This window comes from Macrobrachium nipponense, chromosome 28 (assembly GCF_015104395.2).
Source record: "Macrobrachium nipponense isolate FS-2020 chromosome 28, ASM1510439v2, whole genome shotgun sequence".
NCBI classification, from domain to species: domain Eukaryota; kingdom Metazoa; phylum Arthropoda; class Malacostraca; order Decapoda; family Palaemonidae; genus Macrobrachium; species Macrobrachium nipponense.
This window is the reverse complement of record NC_087217.1, coordinates 27,754,682-27,777,181: the sequence shown is the minus strand read 5'-3', so window position 1 is coordinate 27,777,181 and position 22,500 is coordinate 27,754,682. Positions and strand designations below refer to the sequence as shown.

Sequence of the window (22,500 nt, the reverse complement as noted above, 5' to 3'; positions counted from 1 at the left end):
AGGGACCGTTCAGTTGCCTGATTATCACCTCGTTTTCAAGACTGGTATACGATCGTTATCGCATAAAACCAAGATACAGTGTCCGTTGACTGTATAAATATTAGATTATTATCGGATTGTAACTTTAGACAACGTAAAGAGAGCTGTGCAACTGTTTTCGGTCTCCTGTACATGTTAACGAACGTGCTTCAGTTTCTGCTGGTGTTTCTGAGGGAAAGTGTAGGCCGAAGTCTGAATGTTCTAGTATAGAAATTGTCGATATAGGTTTTCAATGTTGATTTTATCGAGGTAATAAACAATTATCTTGACAATTATCATATATTATGATAAAAATTCACATGAATTCTGATAATAATTCATGTTATAGGGGATTTAGTGTTGCATGTTCATCATACGTCTGTGTTTGATGTCTGTTACAGGGGTAGGGGTTTGGTTTTGAGCTAAAACCTTCCTGGGGTCACTTAGGGGCTGCGTGCCAAATTTCGTCTGGGTCGGTCAAGCAGTTTGGATTTCTATATTTATAGATATATTCAATTAAGGCGTTAGCTGAATGTAGTTTCGCATGCGATATAGTGACATGCTTAATATAGTATATATATAGCAATTACCGACAGATGAAGAAATATGAGATGGGTTGGGAAGACGGGTAAAATCCATCGATATGTTGGGCGCTAGTTGCCTGGCCGGGTAAAACCTCAGGAAGTAGTATTTAGGTTCCAACTTTTCTTATGAACTTTTCGTCCGAATTGCTAATGCCCTGGACTCTCGCTCAAAAGATTGGGGTTTGGTCCCGTTGTGAGTCAGAAATTAATTTCTGTGAAACACGTTTCTGTGTGCTCTTAACCATATATATATCTATATATATATATATATATATATATATACTATATATATATATCTATATATCTATATTATAAAATCTATATAGAATATATATATATAGATCTCGACATATATAGATAGATATATATATATAGATTAATATATATATATATATATATATATTAATAGATATATAGATATATATGTATATTAATATATATATATATGATATATGATATATATAAATATTATAATTTTTAAATAATATAGTTAAATATACATTTATACATTTGTTTCTTTATTTCCATCAGAGACACTAATTGCAAAAGAAACCTTCTACAATTTTAAATTTTATTTACAAAAGATGTGAAGTAAGCATCCATCCTCGTTACTTTTCCTGTATCAACAGGGAAACATATATATATATACATATGTATATATAATATATATATATATATATATATATATATATACATATGTATATATATATATATGTATATATATTTCCTTTTTTTGTTTATTTATTTCCATCGGAGACACTAATTGCAAAAGAAGCCTTCAGCAATTTCAATTTTTATTTACAAAAGATGTGAGGTAAGCATCCATCCTCGTTACTTTTCCTGTATCAACAAGGAAACATAAAGATTTTATTATATTAACAGGTGTAACCCTGCGAGCCTCACATTTACATTCTTCTCCTATACCAACAATGGAATTGTATGTTCTTAGTTAATTAACAAACTTGGAGGGTTACAGGTTTCATGTGCTCAAGTATTACAAATATAACAAATTCTTCATCATGCAATAGGAATTTGTCTCATAGGTTCAATGAGTATAAACAAATTTAATGAACACATAGATATAACGAAAACAATTATTTCTGTGTAGGCAACCAAAATAATACAAGATAACCCTGTCAGATATCTCATGGTTCCATTAGAGGCCGTCGGGAGGGGAAAACCTAACGTCAGTATAGCGATGCCATAATCACTTAACAAAAAAAAAAAAGATAAATGATTCCTGCAAAGGATATGATATAGTGCACTGCTCTCAAAGGACACAGAGCTAGAAGAACATGAATCCTAGGAAAAATTCTGGAAGAGAATCCTGGAAAATAATCCTGGAAGAGGGGAAATATTGGAGTAGGAATTCCTAGCGTCCACACCTTCAGAATCTACTCTTGGCGAAGACCTTGAAGTCTGGAGGACCCAGAGTGAATCCTCCTTTGCCCTCTGTGTCTGGGAAGTGGACAGAGGGATCGATTGTGAAGAAAAACTTCTGCATTAAGCCCGTGAAGAGGAGGAACAGTGACATCCGGGCCAAGGACTCTCCCAAACACACCCGACGTCCTGCAGGAATTAAGTAAAAGGAAATATGAAGAATGAACTTCTCTCTCTCTCTCTCTCTCTCTCTCTTCATCCTGCAGACGGCTAACTCAAAACGAGCAGAGTAACGTAGACAGAATGCTCTCTCTCTCTCTCTCTCTCTCTCTCTCTCTCTCTCTCTCTCTCTCTCTCTCTCTCTGCTTAAGGGCACTTATCTGTCGTATTTCTTCCGGTTAATACCCCAATTGTCCCATCTGAAACAACTCCCTTAACTTTCATATCCCACTAGTGTCCCATATCTATATTTTCCAGTACTATTACCTCACATTCTTCTGGTGTCATGGAAACACTGTCAGCTTCCAGTACAGTCCGACACTCGACATTACCCAACATTCCCGGGCAAAGGCCCCAAAGATATATGATATATATAAACTTTTAAATATTTGGAAAAGCTGTCGTCTGAAGTTTGACAATGAGAGGTGGCCTCATGAAAATGTTGGTAACACTGCCATTATCCGGATTTCACATCATCCAATGGGCCCTTGGCTCTATTAAGTCGGGTGATTGAATGATTACTGTATGTCCCAGTACTCTAATTTCTTTCACCCCTTCAAGCAACCTTCCCTTTCGAGAGCCCATCTTCAACTTTCCATTCCAGAATGTTCCAGAACTTTAAGTATTCCTACTACTTCCAGCAACCTCCCTTTCAGGAACTCACTTACACCATTTCCCACCAGATTATTCCTGTACTCTTATTTCACCTTTCCTTTTCAGTAACCTTCCTTTCCAGAACCCTTCCTCAATTTTCAGTTGCATTGTAAAACAGTATTTTTACCATAACTTGTTTTTCCAGCAGTGTCCCTTTCTAGAACCCATCTTCAATGCTCTCTTCCAGCATACAAGTATCTCAGTATCCCAGCACTTTTCTATCTCTTCCAGCAATCACCCTTTCCAGAACCCATACATAGCTTCCCTTCCGAGAGTATCCCGATACCTGACCTCACCTTTCTCTTCCAGAACACCCTCCTCACCTTTTCCGAAAGGAATCATGCGTTCGTCCTTCCTCAGGGTCCCGTCCGGATTCAAGAACCTTTCGGGCCGGAAGTTCTCTGGGTCACCCCAGTATTGCCTGTCCATCTGGATGCTGTACAGATTCACCATCACCATCGTCCGTGCAGGAATGTTGTAACCCTTCAAAGTATGGAAGTCAATAAGTAAAAAAAAGCATTATGAACTGCTGCTAGCAAATAAACAAGACTGTTGAAACGAAAGAACATCGACAGTAGGACCTCCAAAAGACAGAGATGATATTGAGCAAAACAAAGTCCTTGATAGATGAGCAACAAAATAGACGCCGATAGATGACCTTCAAGAACGTAGCTGAATAGATGGATTGAAATAGGCTTCCTTCATTTGCTCTCTTCATTACCATGAAGCTTGAATTTTGGTCCATTGATTGTATGTATTTTATTAACGTGCGTCCTAAGAGCATTTTTTATTCAAGCTTAGCCTCACAGGTTAGAAGGTTAACACGTCCAAGTATAAAACCATGAAACCAATTTATATTACCTTTTCCAAACGTATTACAGAAAAGAAATTAAATTACCAATAATTACCAAATCCAGCACTTCCACCATCAACCAAATTGATATGAGATTTTCCGAATATTGAAATAGCGAAACCGAATTAAATTTAGTGTAAATTTCGGGGTACTGCCGCTGTAACCAAAACTGTATTCGATATCCTGAATTACCTGGAGCTTGGTGTCTCTCATAGTGCAATGTGGTACTGTAAGCGGTGCAGCGCCACGCAACCTAAGCATTTCAGTTAACACGGCTTCAGTGTAGACTAACCTGCAATGGAAAGGGTATTACGAATATGAGAAGAGTTTAGATAGCTTTTGTTGCGCCATTACAATCTTGAGAGCTCTAACAACCTGACGTAGCCTAACCTAACCTAGGGAAAGGTGGGTGAAGCGATTGCTACGAATATTATTATATTATTATTATTATTATTATTATTATTATTATTATTATTATTATTATTATTATTCGACTGGGTGGTATTTCCGCCCTTCGCTTTGTCGCGGATTTTTGTGGAACATGTCTTTTACGTTTTTTTTACGTTTCAGCGGGAACTTTCACCAATTCGCGAATTTTCCTATGGGCCGGATCTCTAGAATTATCACTAAATCACTTTCATTAGTATTGAAGGCAGTGAATTGATAAAATAGGCATTTATAATCGTTTTATAAGGAATTTTTTATTTCCACGGTGGGTTCTGGAACCCGCAAAAAAGTCATCTATAGTTGGACATAAAGTTAATGATTCATGAACATGAAGTGTGCAAAACTTTATATTAGATTAAAAGAGCTGTATTGTGGTATTAGTGGAGATCATTCAAAGTATTAGACATTAATAATGAAAGTATTAAGAACAGGAGATATTCAAAGCAAATAATTATCTTTGTGAAGTGAAATGTCTATTAAATATTATTATAGAACATATTTGTTTGCCAAAAACAGCTAGAATTATATCTAATACTTATAATAAATCATTCTCCATGTTCTGTTTTCCAACCTTGGCTGAATGTGAAACAAGGAAATGGGAAAAGGAAGCAATAGAAAAAAGACCCGTACCTGTCACGCTAGATAACTTAAACAATCGATCAGTCAAGATGTATAAAGAATCATGAAATGCAAAGCAGCAGCAACTCTAGAGCTTTCAATTAGATGGAGAGAAACTCACTGTGGACGATCGTCCAGCGAAGGAAGTCGGTCCCGACCCACGACGGAGTCCAGCTCTTCGTGGATCCTGTTCATGACGTCTGGATGCAGAGCGCAAAACAGTATCGCGAAGGACACTGAAGACGAACCGGTCTCTGACCCCGCGGAGAAGATGTCGGAACACAGTGCCACAAGTTGTTTCTCTGTCGGGTCGTGACCAATATTGATGGTGGTTTAGAGTTGGAATAGAAATGTGTTGTCAGTTATGTTTCAAAGAGTTATTTTCAAGTCAAAACTGGGGGGATGTCTCACCATTGAATGTTGTTTCCTTATCGCCCTTTTGCCTCTGCATCTCAGTCAAGAACATGTCGATGAAATCTCTCGGGCTGCTTGTGTCCAGCGTTGCTTTGTGCTCTTCCACTGATTCCTGCGAGGGAGATACATGATTATTATTTGCAAAAGAAGGGAAACGATTTTTGATTGGTCGGTCATATTCCCGGAGCTCTCCTATTGGCTGTGAGTCTGGCTCACCGACACAGGTGCTGATTGGTAGGCAGCAGGGTTCTCTGCTCACGGTTCGAAGAGAGGGGAAACTATCAGAAATCATTCCCCATCCTTAAACCCGTTTTAGGGTATAGTTATTCCTTGCCTGTGCCCCTGATGTCATTCGCCTCCTTCAGTGGTAGCAAGGGCATACCAAAGCTCTGGAATAATGAATGTCCCATCTCGCAACATCCCTATTCATGTGTCATGTGGATTTTCCATACCCAATGCATGTAAAGCAATGGCAATTCTCCTAAACATATCCAAAGATATAGAAATGATACCTTAACTTTGGACTCTGACTCTGGCTCACCGCAATGAAAGCTGTCGCCTTATTCATGCCTTCCATGACAACGCTGTAATTGGCGTCCTTTGGCAGGATGTGACGTATTGCAGGGATGATGTCCACGATGGATCCAGCCACCTGTTGGCAAAAACAGACAGACTAATAGGATGCATTTACCCACGTTTTTCCTCTCATTGCTTTCCTTCTTATGCTAACTTGGGTCAATTGTATGCCATTTCCATGTCGTCATTTTGATTCTTGATGCTTCTTCACAGAAGGGAAAATAACAGAAGCATTTATAGTAGGACCAGTATTAATGGTAGAAGTAGTGGTACTTACCTCTCCAGCCCTGAAACTTTTGTTCAGGCTCTCGACCAAATCGATCAACCTCGGGTCATTCCTTTGGAACCTGACTCCGCCCATGAGTGCCCAAAGGATGTTGGTCGCAGACACTCCCAGCTTCACCTGAGATAAAAAAAAAAAAAGAAAAAAAAAGGCTCTTCAGAAATAATAACCACATTCATCCTCATTCCAGAGACTCTTGGATCCCTTCTAACCAATTGCTCCTCGCGACAGATCCCTACCAGTCCGTTGCAAATTTTGTAACAAACTTGGATGGAAAGGTGACCTATAATGACTGTCAAGTGCCTCAGGCGTTTAGGTTCCAGTAATCACCACTGGCACTAACAACAAATGTTGGTTGTCAGGTGGAAGCTTCAGTAGGTTGCAATGAGACTAGGTAGATCAGCCAACTGACAGAATGCTTGAGAATTAATCAATAGCCATTCAAATTGATTATGTTAAACTATGACATATATCTTCAATGACATCTAATCATTTTGGGATCCTTTGATTTTGCTGCTTGCAACAAACCCCTGACATTCGTTGCAAGTTTCGTTTAGGCTCAGTCTTTGTACAAGCAGACTCTCCCCTCTCATTCAGAATTTGGGTCTACATGAGGGGAAGGCCTCCCCTTCCATTCGGTCTTTGGGTCTGCATGAGGACACATTCCCCTTTCCCAAAGGTCCTAGGAGGAGAATCTCCCGAACCTTAGAAGTACCATTGTCCTTCCAGCAAAAAGAGCAATGGGCCTGGAGATAATCTCGTCAATTAAACCCCTAGAGGATCTGGCAAAGGATCACCCGAAGGACCTTAAAAAACTCACCTGTAAGCTGACGCCTTTGTCTGTCCCTTCGATTTCTTTGATGAGCTCCTCGACTTCCTCGTGGATAACGGCCTCGTGGGAGCGCTTCCCGAATCCCAAATTGCGGAAGTTATGGAGGGAGAACCTGCGCTGCTCCTTCCAAAGTTCTCCCTCGGTGAACATGACGCCTGGAATTTGATTGGGAATTTGGAATTTGCAAGAGAGGTGATCATTCTTTTTCCATCGTAGTTGATGAGTGAATTCGTGAATGTTTAATGCTGTGCAATACTGTTGAGCTGCATTATTAATACGGATTGTGGAGCCAATATACAAAAAACATGGCTGAAGAACTATTGGTTTCATTGGTGACATTTATCCTTATTAAGAAACTCTTCCGCATTTGTACTGGACTAATCCCTTCTCGTGTGAGGTACTCAGGACCCACCTGGAGGTACTCCTCCAACAGAACCTACCTTTTACTTCCCCGCCGTCTCGATATCTGATGAAGACATTGTCCGGACGTCCGTTGAGGTCCTCGTTGGCCAGCGCCTCTTTAACGGCCTCCCATCCGTTGACAATAACGGTTCGTTGCGGACCGAAGTAGATGCCGACGACCGGTCCGTATGTGTCAGAGAGACGCCACATGTGCTTGTGGACCAAGTGCTTCTCGAGGAACGGGTAGCCGATGAATGGGTACCGGGGTGGTCCTAAAATCAAAGAGAGATTTGGGGAGGCTAATGTAAGATTTAGGGGAAATCAAAGGGAGATTTAGGGAGGCTAAGGTAGGATTTATGGGAAATCAAGGGGAGATTCAGAGAGACCAAGGTGGGATTTAGGGGAAAACAAGGGGAAATCAAGGGGAGATTTAGAGAGGCTAAGGTGGGATTTAGGGGAAAACAAGGGGAGATTTAGGGGAAATCAAGGAGAGATTTAGGGAGGCTAAGGTACGATTTAGGGGAAATCAAGGGGAGATTTAGAGAGGCTAAGGTGGGATTTAAGGGAAAACAAGGGGAGATTTAGGGGAAATCAAGGGGAGATTTAGAGAGGCTAAGGTGGGATTTAGGGGAAAACCAGGGGAGATTTAGGGGAAACAAGGGGAGATTTAGGGGAAATCAAGGGGAGATGTAGAGAGGCTAAGGGAGGATTTAGGGGAATCTAGGGGAGATTTAGAGAGGCTAGGGTGGGATTTAGGCTAAATCAAGGAGAGATTTAGCGAGTCTTAGGTAGGATTTAGGGGAAATCAAGGGCAGATTTAGAGATGCAAAGGGAAGATTTAGGGGAAATCTAGGGGAGATTTTGAGAGGGTAAAGTGGGATTTAGGATAAATCAAGGGGAGATTTAGAGAGGCAAAGGGAGGATTTAGGAGAAAACAAGGAGAGATTTATGGGAAGTCAAGATGATATTTATGGGAAATCAAATGTGTAATTTAATTCAAATTAAGTGACTGCTAATTCTCACAGTTTTTCTTTTTCTCTATCATCTTATAGCGGTTTTCAAAGTACACCTCATGCGGTGCACCGTAGGCCTTATCTGAGGTCATTAGCTGTAGCCCCTCTCATTCCTTTTACTGAACCCTCGTCTATATTCTCTTTCTTCCTTGAAACGAAATGAATAAAATGAATAACAATACCAATAAAAAAAATTAAAGAAAAACTAATAATTCTAGAGAGAAGACTCGAGACATCACGAAATCCTTAAGATTTTTTTTAGAATTCTTGAAGGAAACAAAACCCTCCTTAAACTCACCTGGTGGAAATCCCTCTGGCTTCCTGACATTGAAGTAGAGCAGCGTGGCCAGGAGTACCAAGGCAACAACGATCAACATGGTGCTTTATAATTCTCGTGGGTGAACTTGGGTACGAGATCTGTCGAGAAAAGAGAAGTATATAAGTGTTTCCTTGGAAAGGAAAATACAAAGCATTGTAGGACAATACCCTCTCTCTCTCTCTCTCTCTCTCTCTCTCTCTCTCTCTCTCTCTCCTCGTTGGTCAAAGAATATGTAGACGAAATAAAGAATAGTAATATTTTATAGACAACCAATTTCAAATTTAAAAAATAGTAGATAAACTCTCTCTCTCTCTCTCTCTCTCTCTCTCTCTTCCTTCTTCTCCTCCGTCTCTCTCTCTCTCTCTCTCTCTCTCTCTCTCTCTCTCTCTCTCTCTCGTTGGTCGAAGAATATGTAGACGAAATAAAGAATAGTAATATTTTATAGACAACCGATTTCAAATTTGAAAAATAAATAGATAAACTCTCTCTCTCTCTCTCTCTCTCTCTCATCGTCTCTCTCTCTCTCTCTCTCTCTTCTCTCTCTCTCTCTCGTTGGTCAAAGAATATGTAGACGAAATAAAGAATAGTAATATTTTATAGACACTCGATTTCAAATTTAAAAAATAATAGATAACTAACTCTCTCTCTCTCCTCTCCTCTCCTCTCGTCTCTCTCTCACTCTAATATATATATATATATATTTAATATATTATATATTATATATATATATATAGCGAGAGAGAGAGAGAGAGAGAGAGAGAGAGAGAGAGAGAGAGAAGAGTTTAGCTTATCTATTTATTTTAATAATAGATAAGCTAACTCTCTCTTCTCTTCTCTCTCTCATCTCTCCCTCGCTCTTCTCTCTCGTCTCCTCTATATATATATTATATATAAATATATATATATAATATATTATATATAGGAGAGAGAGAGAGAGTAGAGAGAAGAGAGAGAGAGAGAGAGTTAGCTTATCTATTATTTTTTAAATTTGAAATCGAGTGTCTATAAATATTACTATTCTTTATTTCGTCTACATATTCTTTGACCAACGAGAGAGAGAGAGAGAGAGAGAGAGAGAGAGAGAGTAGAGAGAGAGAGAGAGAGTTTATCTATTTATTTTTCAAATTTGAAATCGGTTGTCTATAAAATATTACTATATATATATTACTATATATATATATATATATATATATATATATATATATATATATATATGGTCAACTAATTTATGAAAGAAAATATAAAAGAAATAGAGAATTCTGCTATTCAATAGACAACGAATCTCAATTGAATAAAAAACACACTCTCTCTCTCTCTCTCTCTCTCTCTCTCTCTCTCTCTCTCTCTCTCTCTTGCTCAGTGCCATTTTGCTTGGTGAGACGTTACCGTGCACAGTCTGATTGATCAACAGATATCACGCGTTTAACATACATCTGGAAATTTATAAACATCTAGAAGTGTTCGTGAACTGTCAGTGATAAGATTAGTGTGAAAATAGTAGTATAAAGCGTCTACTAAGTTAGTTTATCAAGTGAAATACTGTAATTCAGATCAAAATGGCAGTAAGTTCCAACTATGGAAAAAAAATGACGAAATTTAGCGTGTTTAGCAGATTCGCAATACGATGAGGTAGCAGGAAGGGAGCTGGCATTTCTCATCTATGAGATCAACAACAGCCCTAACCAAAAAGATACAAAAGCATTCATAGATATATTAGAAGGATATGATCCTTCAAACTGGAACAAATCAACAGAAAACATCTTGAAAATAATTGAAGAAGTTCCAAATAAAATCCAAGTGGTCAAGAGACTCATAAAAAAAATATACATAAATCAACATATTCCGACAAAGAAAATTAATAAGGTGAACATTGTGAATATCCTAATTGATGCAATAGGAAAAAGAATGCCAAAAGCATGCAAACTGTGTAAGGTGTGGTTTAGCATAGTTAATCCACAAAACCTGATCAGAAAATGTTCTGCATGCAACATTCCGACGCATCCTCAATGTGCTGAAGTAATGCAAGATATGAGAAAGGATACTAGAATATTTTGCTCAACATGTCTATCATGGATAGACAATGTTATTAAATCAAGACTGAATGTACAAATAGCTGAGGATGAAGAAGAAGAGGAAGAGGAAGAAGAAGAGGAAAACGGAAGAGAAGTAAACAAAACTGAAATGACAAAAAAAAAAAAATAAGGAAAACAAAGAACAAGACAAAAGTATGGATGCAGAGATACTCATTGATACTACATATGAGGCAATCAAGCAGCATACATACGAAGAAATAAATTACGACATGACAACATAAAAGAAAATCCCGAAGAGGCTCTACCCACATCTACACACTGATGGGAAAGAGGAAAAAATAGACGAGAAAGACAAAGTCTGCAACGTTTTGAAAAGAGGGCATTGCAGATTCGGAGAAAGATGTTACTACAAACATCCCAAGGTATGTCACAACTATGAGGATGATTGCAGAGATCTGCATCCAAAAATATGCAAAAACCTAAAAGAAGGAAAAGGATGTAAGTTCGACAAAAAATGTAAATATATGCACCCTGTAGCCATGAATCAAAATGAAATAAATTATCAGACAAATAATAATATCCAAAATAAGAAAGAAACAAATAAAGAGCGGAACAAAGAATATCAGGTGAGGGAAAAAAGCAAGCCATCACTGCGATATGGTGTGTCAGCAAAATATTTCCAAGCATCAGCTCCAAGATACAGCTCAAGAGATAAGAACTGTATTTATGATGCAAGAGGATATTGCAGATACGGAGAAAATTGCAGATTCAGACACAAAATGAATAATTATGATGAAGGAAGATCAAATATTATGGAAAAGTTGGATTTTTTAATGTCAGAATTTCTGGAAATGAAGAAAAGAACAACATACCAGAACAGGAAAGAGAAAAATAGAGTTTTTAGAAGAACTAACCCAAATTGAAAAGAAAATAGATATAATGAATATAAGTGAAACCTGGTATTCCCAAGAGACTGGGAATGATGATCAAATAAAAGTGTTCCAAACTTATAGATCAGATAGAAAAAATAGGAATCAAGGGGGAACCGCAATATATGGGAAAGACAAAAAACAAGGAAAAATATATGAGAAATATAGTAACTCAGAATGTGAACTAATAGTGGTAAAATTTGAATCTAAAAAATTAATGAACATAGTAATATATAGTAGAAAAATTGGATGATATATGTAGAAATCACAAGGACTGGACTATTCTCCTATCCGGAGACTTTAATTTCATTTCGTAGACTGGAAAGAACGAATAGGAGATTGTGGTTGTATTTATATATATCAAAAAGAGAGTAATAGTAGTGCAGAAGATAAGAGGCAATTCGAGAAGCTATTAGATATGCTACTAGAATACAACATTCAACAAATAAATCACCTGCCAACAAGAAAGGAAAATACTTTAAACCTAGTATTTGTGAACGAGGTGAATTATGTTAAAGAAATAATAGTTTATAATGCGAGTATTTCAGGCCATAATGTCATAGAATTAACAGTCCATTCCAAAGCAAGTGAAAACAGAGATAAGCAAGAAATGAAAAAGTGGGAAGGATATGGAAAATACAACTTCTACAGTAGAAATATAAAATGGTCAGAAATAAATGAAGAATTAAACAAAGATTGGGATAACATTTTCGTAAGTGATGATATAAGGGTAAATACGGAGATATTATTTAAAATATTAGAGAAAATAGTGGATAAATATATACCGGAGAAGAAAAGTAAACATCAGTCATGCATACCAAGAGACAGAAGGATCTTGTTCCAGAAAATCAGAAAGTGGAAAAAAGGTCTTGCAAAAGAAAAAAATGCATGGAAAGTTATAGAACTAAAAAGTAAGATAGAAAATGCAGAACAAAAGATTATACAATCAAAAGAAAATGAAAAACGAGACTTGGAAGAAAAAACCCTGGTAAATATCAAGCAAAGCCCCAAACAATTAAACTCACATGCGAAAAAGATGAATAAAAGAAGAATAGAAATAGGCCCTCTAAGAATTGAAGGGAGATTAACGAATAAATAAAAGGAAATATGCATCATATTAGCAGAACGATATAAGAGAGAATTCACCCCTAGAATTAATAATGAAGATAATGATATAGAATTAAGGGACGAAAATAGTGAATATCTAGCAGACATAGATATTAATGAAGCTAATATTGTGCAGGCTATTAATGAAATTAAAAATGGAGCTGCTGCAGGGCCTGATGGTGTCCCTGCTATTTTGTTAAAGAAAGTAGTTCATTCTATCGCAAAGCCACTTGCAATATTATTAAGACAAAGTGTAGATACAGGCAAGATTTATGATGAGCACAAATTAGCATATATTACCCCTACTTTCAAAAGTGGATCAAGACTAGAGGCAAGTAATTATAGGCCTGTGAGTCTAACATCACATATTATGAAAGGGTAATGAAGAAAAATATTATGAAACATTTCATAAAAAATAATTTGTTTAATATAGGACAACATGGTTTCGTACCCGGAAAAAGTACACAAACCCAACTGTTAGTCTACCATGAGAACATATACAAAAATATGAAAAGCAGAAATGAAACAGATGTGGCTTATCTAGACTTTGCAAAAGCTTTTGACAAGGTAGACCATAATATATTAGCGAAGAAAATTAGAAAACATAATATAGTGGATAAAGTAGGAAGATGGTTAAAAGAATTTTTACACAACAGAAAACAGATAGTTATTGCAAACGATGAGAAATCGGATGAAACTAAGGTAATATCCGGTGTGCCACAAGGTACGGTGTTAGCTGCATTACTGTTTGTCATTATGATTGCAGACATAGACAGTAATGTTAAGGACTCGGTAGGGAGTAGTTTCGCCGATGACACAAGAATAAGTAGAGAAATTACTTGTAATGAAGATAGGAACGCGCTACAAAGAGACCTTAACAAAGTATATGATTGGGCAGAGGTAAATAGGATGGTATTTAACTCTGATAAATTTGAATCAATAAATTATGGAGACAGAGAAGGAAAGCTATATGCATATAGGGGACCTAATAATGAGACAATCACAAATAAGGAAGTAGGTAAAGACCTTGGTGTGATGATGAATAGGAACATGTTATGCAATGATCAAATAGCAATTCTATTGGCAAAATGTAAAGCAAAAATGGGAATGATGTTACGGCACTTCAAAACAAGAAAAGCTAAACACATGATTATGCTTTATAAAACATATGTTCGTAGTCCACTTGAATATTGCAATATGATATGGTACCCACACTATCAAAAGGATATTGCACAAATAGAGAGTGTACAAAGGTCCTTTACAGCTAGAATAGAAGAAGTTAAGGACCTTGACTACTGGGAAAGACTACAATCCTTAAAATTATATAGTCTAGAATGGAGAAGAGAACGCTACATGATAATTCAGGCATGGAAACAGCTAGAAGGAATTGCCGAAAACATCATGGAGCTAGAAATATCAGAAAGAGCAAGCAGAGGTAGATTAATAGTGCCCAAAACTATACCAGGAAAAATAAGGAAAGCACACAGGACATTAATCCACTACGCACCAGCATCGATAATGCAGCGTCTATTCAATGCGTTGCCAGATCATCTGAGGAATATATCAGGAGTGAGCGTAGATGTGTTTAAGAATAAGCTCGACAAATATCTAAGCTGCATCCCAGACCATCCAAGATTGGAGGATGCAAAATATACCGGAAGATGTACTAGCAATTCTCTGGTAGACATTAGAGGTGCCTCACACTGAGGGACCTGGGGCAACCCGAACAAGATGTAAGGTCTGTAAGGTAAGGTCTCGTTGGTCAAAGAATATGTAGAAGAAATAAAGAATAGTAATATTATATCGACAACCGATTTCAAATTTAAAAAATAATAGATAAACTCTCTCTCTCTCTCTCTCTCTCTCTCTCTCTCTCTCTCTCTCCCTCTCTCTCTCTCTCTCTCACGTTGGTCAAAGAATATATAGATTAAATAAAGAATAGTAATATTATATAGACAACCGAGCTCAAATTAAAAAAAATAATAGGTAAACTCTCTCTCTCTCTCTCTCTCTCTCTCTCTCTCTCTCTCTCTCTCTCTCTCTCAACTAATATTGATAAAAGAAATAACGAATGGTGTCATTATACAGGCTATCAAATGCAAGTGAGAAAGTGATCAAATAAACTGTCCTAAAAAACAGAGGCATATATATATATATATATATATATATATATATACTATATATATATATATATATATATGTTATATGTAACCTTGTGATGTGCGGAAAAATTTATTCCATATCGGTTCTCTGTTTGAAAATTCGATTCGAGGAAGTTATATTCTGTAATAGGACAAAAAAAGTGTCGTCCCTGTTGGTTAAATATGTATGTATGTATGAATGTATGTATGTATATATATATATTTGGCGTCCCTATTGATTAAGTATGCATGCATGCATGTATTTATATATATGTGTATGTATCTGTACAATGCATTTTTCTTGTGAAAGATACGCTTAACCAATGTCTTATAAAAGCAACTATATGCATTCAAACTTTAGTATGGATTCCTATTTTACCAAATAAGCTCCTTTATTCAAAATGACTGATGCCTCTTATCATTTCTGTGTGAAACATCACAGCTCAGTCGAGTTATGAATTTCTTCTCATATATTTCCCCTTCACGGAAGCCTTTTTTCATTTCAATAACGATAAAAAGTTTAAAAAAGAAATAAATGTGTTGTTAACGTCATAGTCAAAGTTAATATAGTGCTCTATTTCCCAAACAGATTCTTATCTTGCTCACAACCGATTCTGGAAATAGCAGAGATGAAACATTAACCAAGCACTGGCAGTTCCATTTTTCTGTCTATCACATTTTTCTTTCGTGGAAGAGCGTCCATTTCACCTGGTTCCGGAGAGAGAGAGAGAGAAGATAAATTTCTTCTCTTTGTTCATTCCTTTACAATGTTTATCCACTTTCTTCTGTTGTAAGACGACTTTCAACGTTTTATCTATCACCTTGAGCTGTAATATAATGATGAGAAAGTCCTTTTCTTTCTGCCATTGTATTTAGATTTTTTCCCCCCTTTTTTTGTAGTTGTTATTCGATGACTAAGTTTCGTCTCAGTTCTGCGCATCAAAATGATTGACAGGAATCTATTTTTGCAGCAATGTACCGGACAATAATTGATCTTACAATGTTTATTGTAATTATTGTTATTCCTATTTTATTATATTATTTTATTATTCTATTCTTATTTATTATTTCATTTTTATTATTATTTTAATTTTTATTACGATTTTACCATTTTCATTTTTATTTTATTTTTATTACTTTTATTTTTATTTTCATTACTTTTCACATGATTTTAGGTCATTTTGATAAACGCTAGAGTTGTGATTCCGTCACACTGTCATAAATATAATGTATACTTTTTTTCGTCTTGAAATAACTTTATGCATTATTCCAATGACAATGAATGAGACGAAATCCGGTGTAACAGTGACAAGAACAGCTAAACAAATCCACAGTTATGTATGTGTACATACATAACTGTAACTCATTCCACCTTCACCTCTGATCATGGACGGTTGGTGTTTTTAGTAGTCTCTTTTTATTTACTGCTCTTTTTAATCTTTTTTATTTTTTAGAATTGTGAATTCCTTTTAATTTTATATGATTGTTTATAATATGTCTTTGTATTTTATTCACAAACTGATGATGCACACGGATGTATGTGCGAAACGTATCATATGCAATAAACTTGGCCTTTTAAATCTCGTATCATGGACTCCTTCTGGACACTTTAAAAGTTTATCTCTACGGAGAGCACTCGGGAATCTATTCGATTCCCGTTTTCAAAGGGGGAATTGGACAGATTCCCGAAAGGGCACAGTGGAGATTTATTTTTCAAAACTGTTCGATTCCCGTTTTCAAAAGGGGAATGGGGCAGATTCCCGAAAAGTCTCAGTAGCGATTTGTTTTCAAATCTATCCGTACCCGTTTTCAAAACGGAAATTGGACAGATTCCCGAAAGGGCACAGTGGAGATTTATTGTTCAAATCTGTTCGATTCCCGTTTTCAAAAGAGGAATTGGACAGATTCCCGAAAAGTCTCAGTAGAGATTTGTTCTCAAAAATATCTGTTCCCGTTTTCAAAAGGGGAATGGGACAGATTCGCAAAAAGTTTCAGTGGAGATTTGTTTTTCAAATCTGTTCGATTCCCGTTTTCAAAAGGGGAATTGGATAGATTCCGGAAAGTCTCAGTAGAGATTTGTTTTCAAATGTATCTGTTCCCGTTTTCAAAAGGGGTATTGGACAGATTCTTGGAAAGTCTAAGCAGAGATTTGTTCTCAAATATATCTGCACCCAAACATAATTACCGATTCGTTTTCCCAAATTAAAGACTCGTCCCACCACGAGCATTTTTTAATTAATGAACGACAAGAATGTAAACAATTGCAATCACCACAAAAAAATCCCATTATACAACTATCTCCTTTCTTTCTTTCTTTCTTTCTTTCTTTCTTTCTTTCGTTGCGAGACAAAGGGGAATTTCCTTCTCTGTTGTTGGACTTCGACAACAGCGAACGAAACCACGGCACTTCCGTTCACCACCCCCCCCCCCCCCCACCCCCCGCCCTTCTTGGTTTAATTAGTTGGGGAGACTGACGATGGAATGACGGATAAGTCTGCATTTGAAGAAAACAATTCGTCTGGAAATGGCGGAAGAGCAAAGGCAAAGAATTGTAGATATGATCATTTCTCTCTCTCTCTCTCTCTCTCCTCTCTCTCTCTCTCTCTCTCCTCTCTCTCTCTCTCTTTCTTGTATAAAAGGCACTGACATAAGGCCGGCTTCACTAAATACTCGTGTATGATATATTATATATAATATATATATATATATATACCATATATATATATATCTATATATTATATATTGCATACACATATATATATTATATATGTATATATATATATATATATATATATATTATGCAATATATATATATATAATATATATATATATATATATATATATATATATATATATATTTCTAGTCACAGGTCTCCTTATGAAACCACTGAAATGGTTGTATTATTCATAACAAATAGAGCCTCAGTATTCGCATACATACATACGAACTCGTCATCCATTTCACCGAAATAGAAATGTTTAAAATCAAAAAATAAAAACTTATTTAGAACGATTAAAAGCCGCTCAGGTCACTATAGCGGGGGTCATCATAGTACCTACCTCCTCTCTCTCTCTCTCTCTCTCTCTCTCTCTCTCTCTCTCTCTCTCTCTCTCTCTCTCTCCGGGACGTCAACTTCGTCCTGGGAATATACTTAATTCACTAAAGGAAGTACGAGTAAATTTTAACCTATAATAATAAGTGTGCGTCTTGTGACGCTCAGGCAACTTGATTCAATGTGGGAGGGGGTGGTGTGAGTTTTGGGTAGAAGGGGGAGGAGGAGGAAGGGGGGGATGTGAGAGGGAGGGACACACACACGCAGAAAGACAGCCAGGGAAACTTATATAATAGATAATAGTAACAATAAAATAATCCAAAGAAAACTTATAATCACATGAGTCAATAATAATATGTCTTTTTGATCTTGTTATTTAAAATGCAAAGCTTTGTATTTTAAATACCAAGATTAAACAGACATATGATTGTAGATTTACATTTCCAATAAAATAATATTAAATCAATTATCCAATGGCCCTAATGAAACAGCCCTGAAATGTACACTGTGATACCACGAGACGATAATTGAATCATTATCAAAATTATTATCAACAGGAGATTGGCTACTTATCATTATCATGAAATCCCCAACCTTCGATCTCTGCTTACAGTTGCTTTCTGGCTCATTTTTCTCAGGTTATCCTCTTGGACACAGAATTATTTATGTTAATCCTGTATCTTTGGGTTTGGCTAGTGTCAGTTGTCTTTTATATTTTTTATTAATAAATTTTTCGTGATAAAAGGGGTAGAAATATTCATTTCATATTTACTTTTGCTAATCCTGTGTCTCTGTGGCTTGGCTACTCTTAGTTTTCTTTGCTATTTATTAATAAAGAATTTATGGGTGATGAAATGGTAGAGATATTCATTTCATATTTACAATGAGACTGTTATTATCGATTTCAGGAATGCTATTCGAAGTGAGACTTGGTATGAACAGTATATCAAAGTCAGTGAAGGTTCCATAGAGAATGAATGATAATACTTGTAATGAATTATTTTTAAATGGTATTTCCATCGATTGCAGGAATGCAAGCAACTTGATGCAGCAGCACTCTCTCCTTCTCGATGGTCAAAGAATATATAAGAGAATTATATATATATATATATATATATATATATATATTATATATATATATATATATATATATATATATATATATATATATATATATTATATATATATATATACATATATATAACATGTGTGTGTGTGTGTGTGTAAGGCAACGTAATGCAGCAAAACTCTCTCTCTCTCTCTCTCGATTGGTCAAAAGAATATATAAAACAATTAAATATATATATATATATATATATATATATATATATATATATGTGTGTGTGTGTGTGTGTGTGTGTGTGTGTGTGTGTGTGTGTGTGTGTGTGTGCGCGCGAAATTGGCCACATTGGTAATTAGACTTGATACGAATACACAATGAAATATTAATAATAATAATAATAATAATAATAATAATAATAATAATAATAATAATAATAATAATAATAATAATAATGGAGACAAAATAAATTCACAGTAATGTACCGGAACATACATTTGAAAATGCCTCTCTCATCAGAGAGCTTTCGGGAATCCGTTCCATTCCCATTATTAATCTAAGATTGCAAGAGGGAATCTAACAGATTCCCGAAAGCGCTCTGATGAGAGGCGGCATCAATAACATCGTTCGTCGCGACGCCAGCAAGTACCCATCAATCAATCAATCTGATGAGAGACATTTTCGGATGATATGTTTTCATTCCCAGATGCTCTCTGCATAGATTTATTTTTAAATAAATCTGTATATACATATATATATATATATATATATATATATATATATATATATATATACATATATATACATACACATATACATATATACACACACACATATATATATATATACATATATACATACATATACATATATATATACACACATATACATATATATATATACTATATATTATATATATATATATATATATATATATATATATATATATATATAGTGTGTGTGTGTGTCTACACAGCTGTGGATTTGTGTCTCCTTTTCAAGACTTATGCTACTATGAACATTTTTTGATAATAATATAATAATAATAATAATATAATGATAATAATAATAATACCTTATTGTGTTGACAATGTGATACTTGTCCACAGATGATAGAAGTCGGTATCGCTGTTCTCTCTCTAACAGCTGTCCAATATACTTATATACTCTACCCATGCTCAGATCTGGCAAAACCCCTGAATTCGGAAAACAGGGGGCGGGGGTGGCGGGGAGCGGGCGGGGAGAGAGAGAGATAGAGATAGAGAGAAGGGGAGGGGTGGGGGTATACCAGAGAGCGTTGAGATACGGTTATAAGTGATAATTAATAGACTTTGTCTCGCCCTCTTGATTATTTTTATGCTCAAGTTGATTTTTCTATGCGGCTTATTGTTATCGCGTGTTTGTGATTGGCTTTCGCTCAAGAATGTGTTGTATATACATTGTCATGAACCATCTATGTTTCCACAGGTTCTTTCACGCACACACAAACACACACACAAATAAATAAATAAATGGAACTGGGGAGACTAGGAGTCCAAAGGCAAAACAAGGAGGAGAGAATAAAATAAATCAATAGAATATCTTATATCTAGTTTATTAAACCTATTTCCTGTACAAAGCAATTTACATATTTACAGGAGAGTTGAGGGTTCAGCCAAAACAATCAAAATGAACAATGTTCCATTACAAAACTCACATAGCACAACAGCAGCATTACAGAAACACAGCACAAAAGCAGTAATTGACATAATCATAAAATAATTAAGAAGACAAAGCAAATTACCAGAGCCATACACTTGCCCGACATCACAAACTAATGTGAACACCCAGAGCTATACACTTGCTCAGAACAATAGTAAACCAGCTCATACAAATTAACTGGACCATATACTTGCCCCTCAAATAATGTTATGAACAATGCCCAAATCCAGCAGTATAAACAATCAATATACAAATTATAATCTCCACTGACAAAGGATTAATCACCCGATGAACTCAAACAGCATCTCAACCACTGATGCACCAATCAGACGAACGTCGCAACAGTCTTACTGCTGTCACATAGGGAACGCGACTGATGACCATGTTCCAGCCACCATCCATCCTTCATCAGAAGATACTAACTGGTAACAGACACTGCAACTCCGAGCAAATGGTCCAAACTGCTGAAGAACCAATTGGTGTTCTCATCCTCGACCAGCAGTGGCCACCAGGTAACCAATATCTGCTGCTGTCGAGATCTGGACTGGCTGTTGTGCTGAACCCAGCTGTTTCTGAAAAGAAGTAGATGGCAAAAATCGCCTCGCTTCAACAATGCAAAACACAAGAGGGAAGGTGAAACAATCAAACAAGCCACACTAGGCTGTTACAATTTCAAATAATAAAATTAAAGTGAAACCTTACACCTCCCTACCAAAGCAAAAAAAAATTTACAAAAGAAAATTTTTTTCTAAACTCACCACACTTGTTCTCCCCCCAAGACTGCCAGAGAACCCCCAGCTACAACAGAACCAATCCTGGCCTAAGGTCGCCATTTTGTAACGGTCCTTTTCCGCCGTTATTAAAAATTAAATTCTTTTCTTACCAAACTCTGTTCACAACCACAAGTTAAGTCCACAATCAGTGAAATAGCTCTCAAATAATATCAAGAGTGCAAAACTTAATTCATGGGGGAAAACGCAACACCACAAAAACACTTACATTTAATACAAAAACATAAAGACAGAAGTTATTCCTGAACCTCGGAATACATATGTTAGTGAAAACCAATCCCCCTGAACAAATTATACAAAACAACACACTTAACCAATGAAGATAGTAAGGCAAAGATACATCCAAAAGGGGAAGGGGGTTCAGACAGGAGAAGTTATACGGAAAACAAGAATAACCTAACAATCACAAACTAAATAACCTAACGGTGGTTTCCCTCCTCTGAAACACTGGAGTTATTGCCGTGATCTCCTTAATTACATATGAGTTTCTGTCCTTCGTAACACGAGTTATAACCGTGATCTTTATAAATACTTATATGTCTCTGCGTCCAGAGACAAAAGTGAAGGGGCGAAGTGATGAAAGTACGTAAATATATTCATGGTACTCGACAGGACCCATAAAGCAGCGATCCTACATCCACGAGGATGATCCTCCAGAAATCCCGGGACGTCCAAATGAAACCAGTCAAAAATCACCTGAATATTCCAAAAGATACCAGTCACTTATACCTTGGCAAAGCGAGAACCCCTCGACATTTACTGAGCCGAGGGTGAAGCAGGATGAAGAGTAATCCTTCAAGAATAATAGTACGTCCAAGCAGGAGTTATGTATAAAATCCTGCAGTCACCAGGAGTAATAAGGCTCAGAGATCAACTGACTTCTTCAGTCGAAAAAATCTCCGACACAGCCACGGTGACAGCACCACTCACTCCCAAATATATGAAAAGACAGAATGGTCATAAGTGGCAATTACCAAACAGACAAACCACCGGGGAGGAGGAAAACAAACTAAATAGATAATAATACAGTTCATATACATAACAAAAACTAGAATAATAAAATAACTAAGAAT

The 22,500-nt window shown here is 36.3% G+C and overlaps 1 protein-coding gene across 1 annotated transcript; it reads right to left on the bottom strand.

Annotated features, from left to right (window-relative positions):
• Positions 1–1,379: 1,379 nt before the first annotated feature.
• On the bottom strand, positions 1,380–20,154 carry LOC135201612 (methyl farnesoate epoxidase-like). Its single transcript, XM_064230668.1, has 11 exons — positions 20,011–20,154; positions 8,592–8,710; positions 7,319–7,552; positions 6,867–7,033; positions 6,041–6,166; positions 5,729–5,839; positions 5,185–5,299; positions 4,895–5,075; positions 3,901–4,000; positions 3,179–3,338; positions 1,380–2,171 (listed from the first exon to the last, which is right to left on the bottom strand). The coding sequence occupies exons 2-11, from the start codon at positions 8,668–8,670 to the stop codon at positions 1,990–1,992; spliced, it is 1,455 nt and encodes a 484-aa protein (XP_064086738.1). The 5' UTR covers positions 8,671–8,710; positions 20,011–20,154; the 3' UTR covers positions 1,380–1,989.
• Between the last annotated feature and the right edge of the window lie 2,346 nt (positions 20,155–22,500).

What these genes read in the sequence shown, in the direction of transcription:
- LOC135201612 (XM_064230668.1), bottom strand. Translation starts at nt 8,670, where the DNA reads ATGTTGATCGTTGTTGCCTTGGTACTCCTGGCCACGCTGCTCTACTTC. An exon ending in AAAGTTTCAGGGCTGGAGAG is followed by an intron (nt 5,840 to 6,040) that starts GTAAGTACCACT and finishes TTTTGCCAACAG; the next exon opens with GTGGCTGGATCCATCGTGGA. An exon ending in TCGCTGGACGATCGTCCACA is followed by an intron (nt 4,001 to 4,894) that starts GTGAGTTTCTCT and finishes TTTCCATTGCAG; the next exon opens with GTTAGTCTACACTGAAGCCG.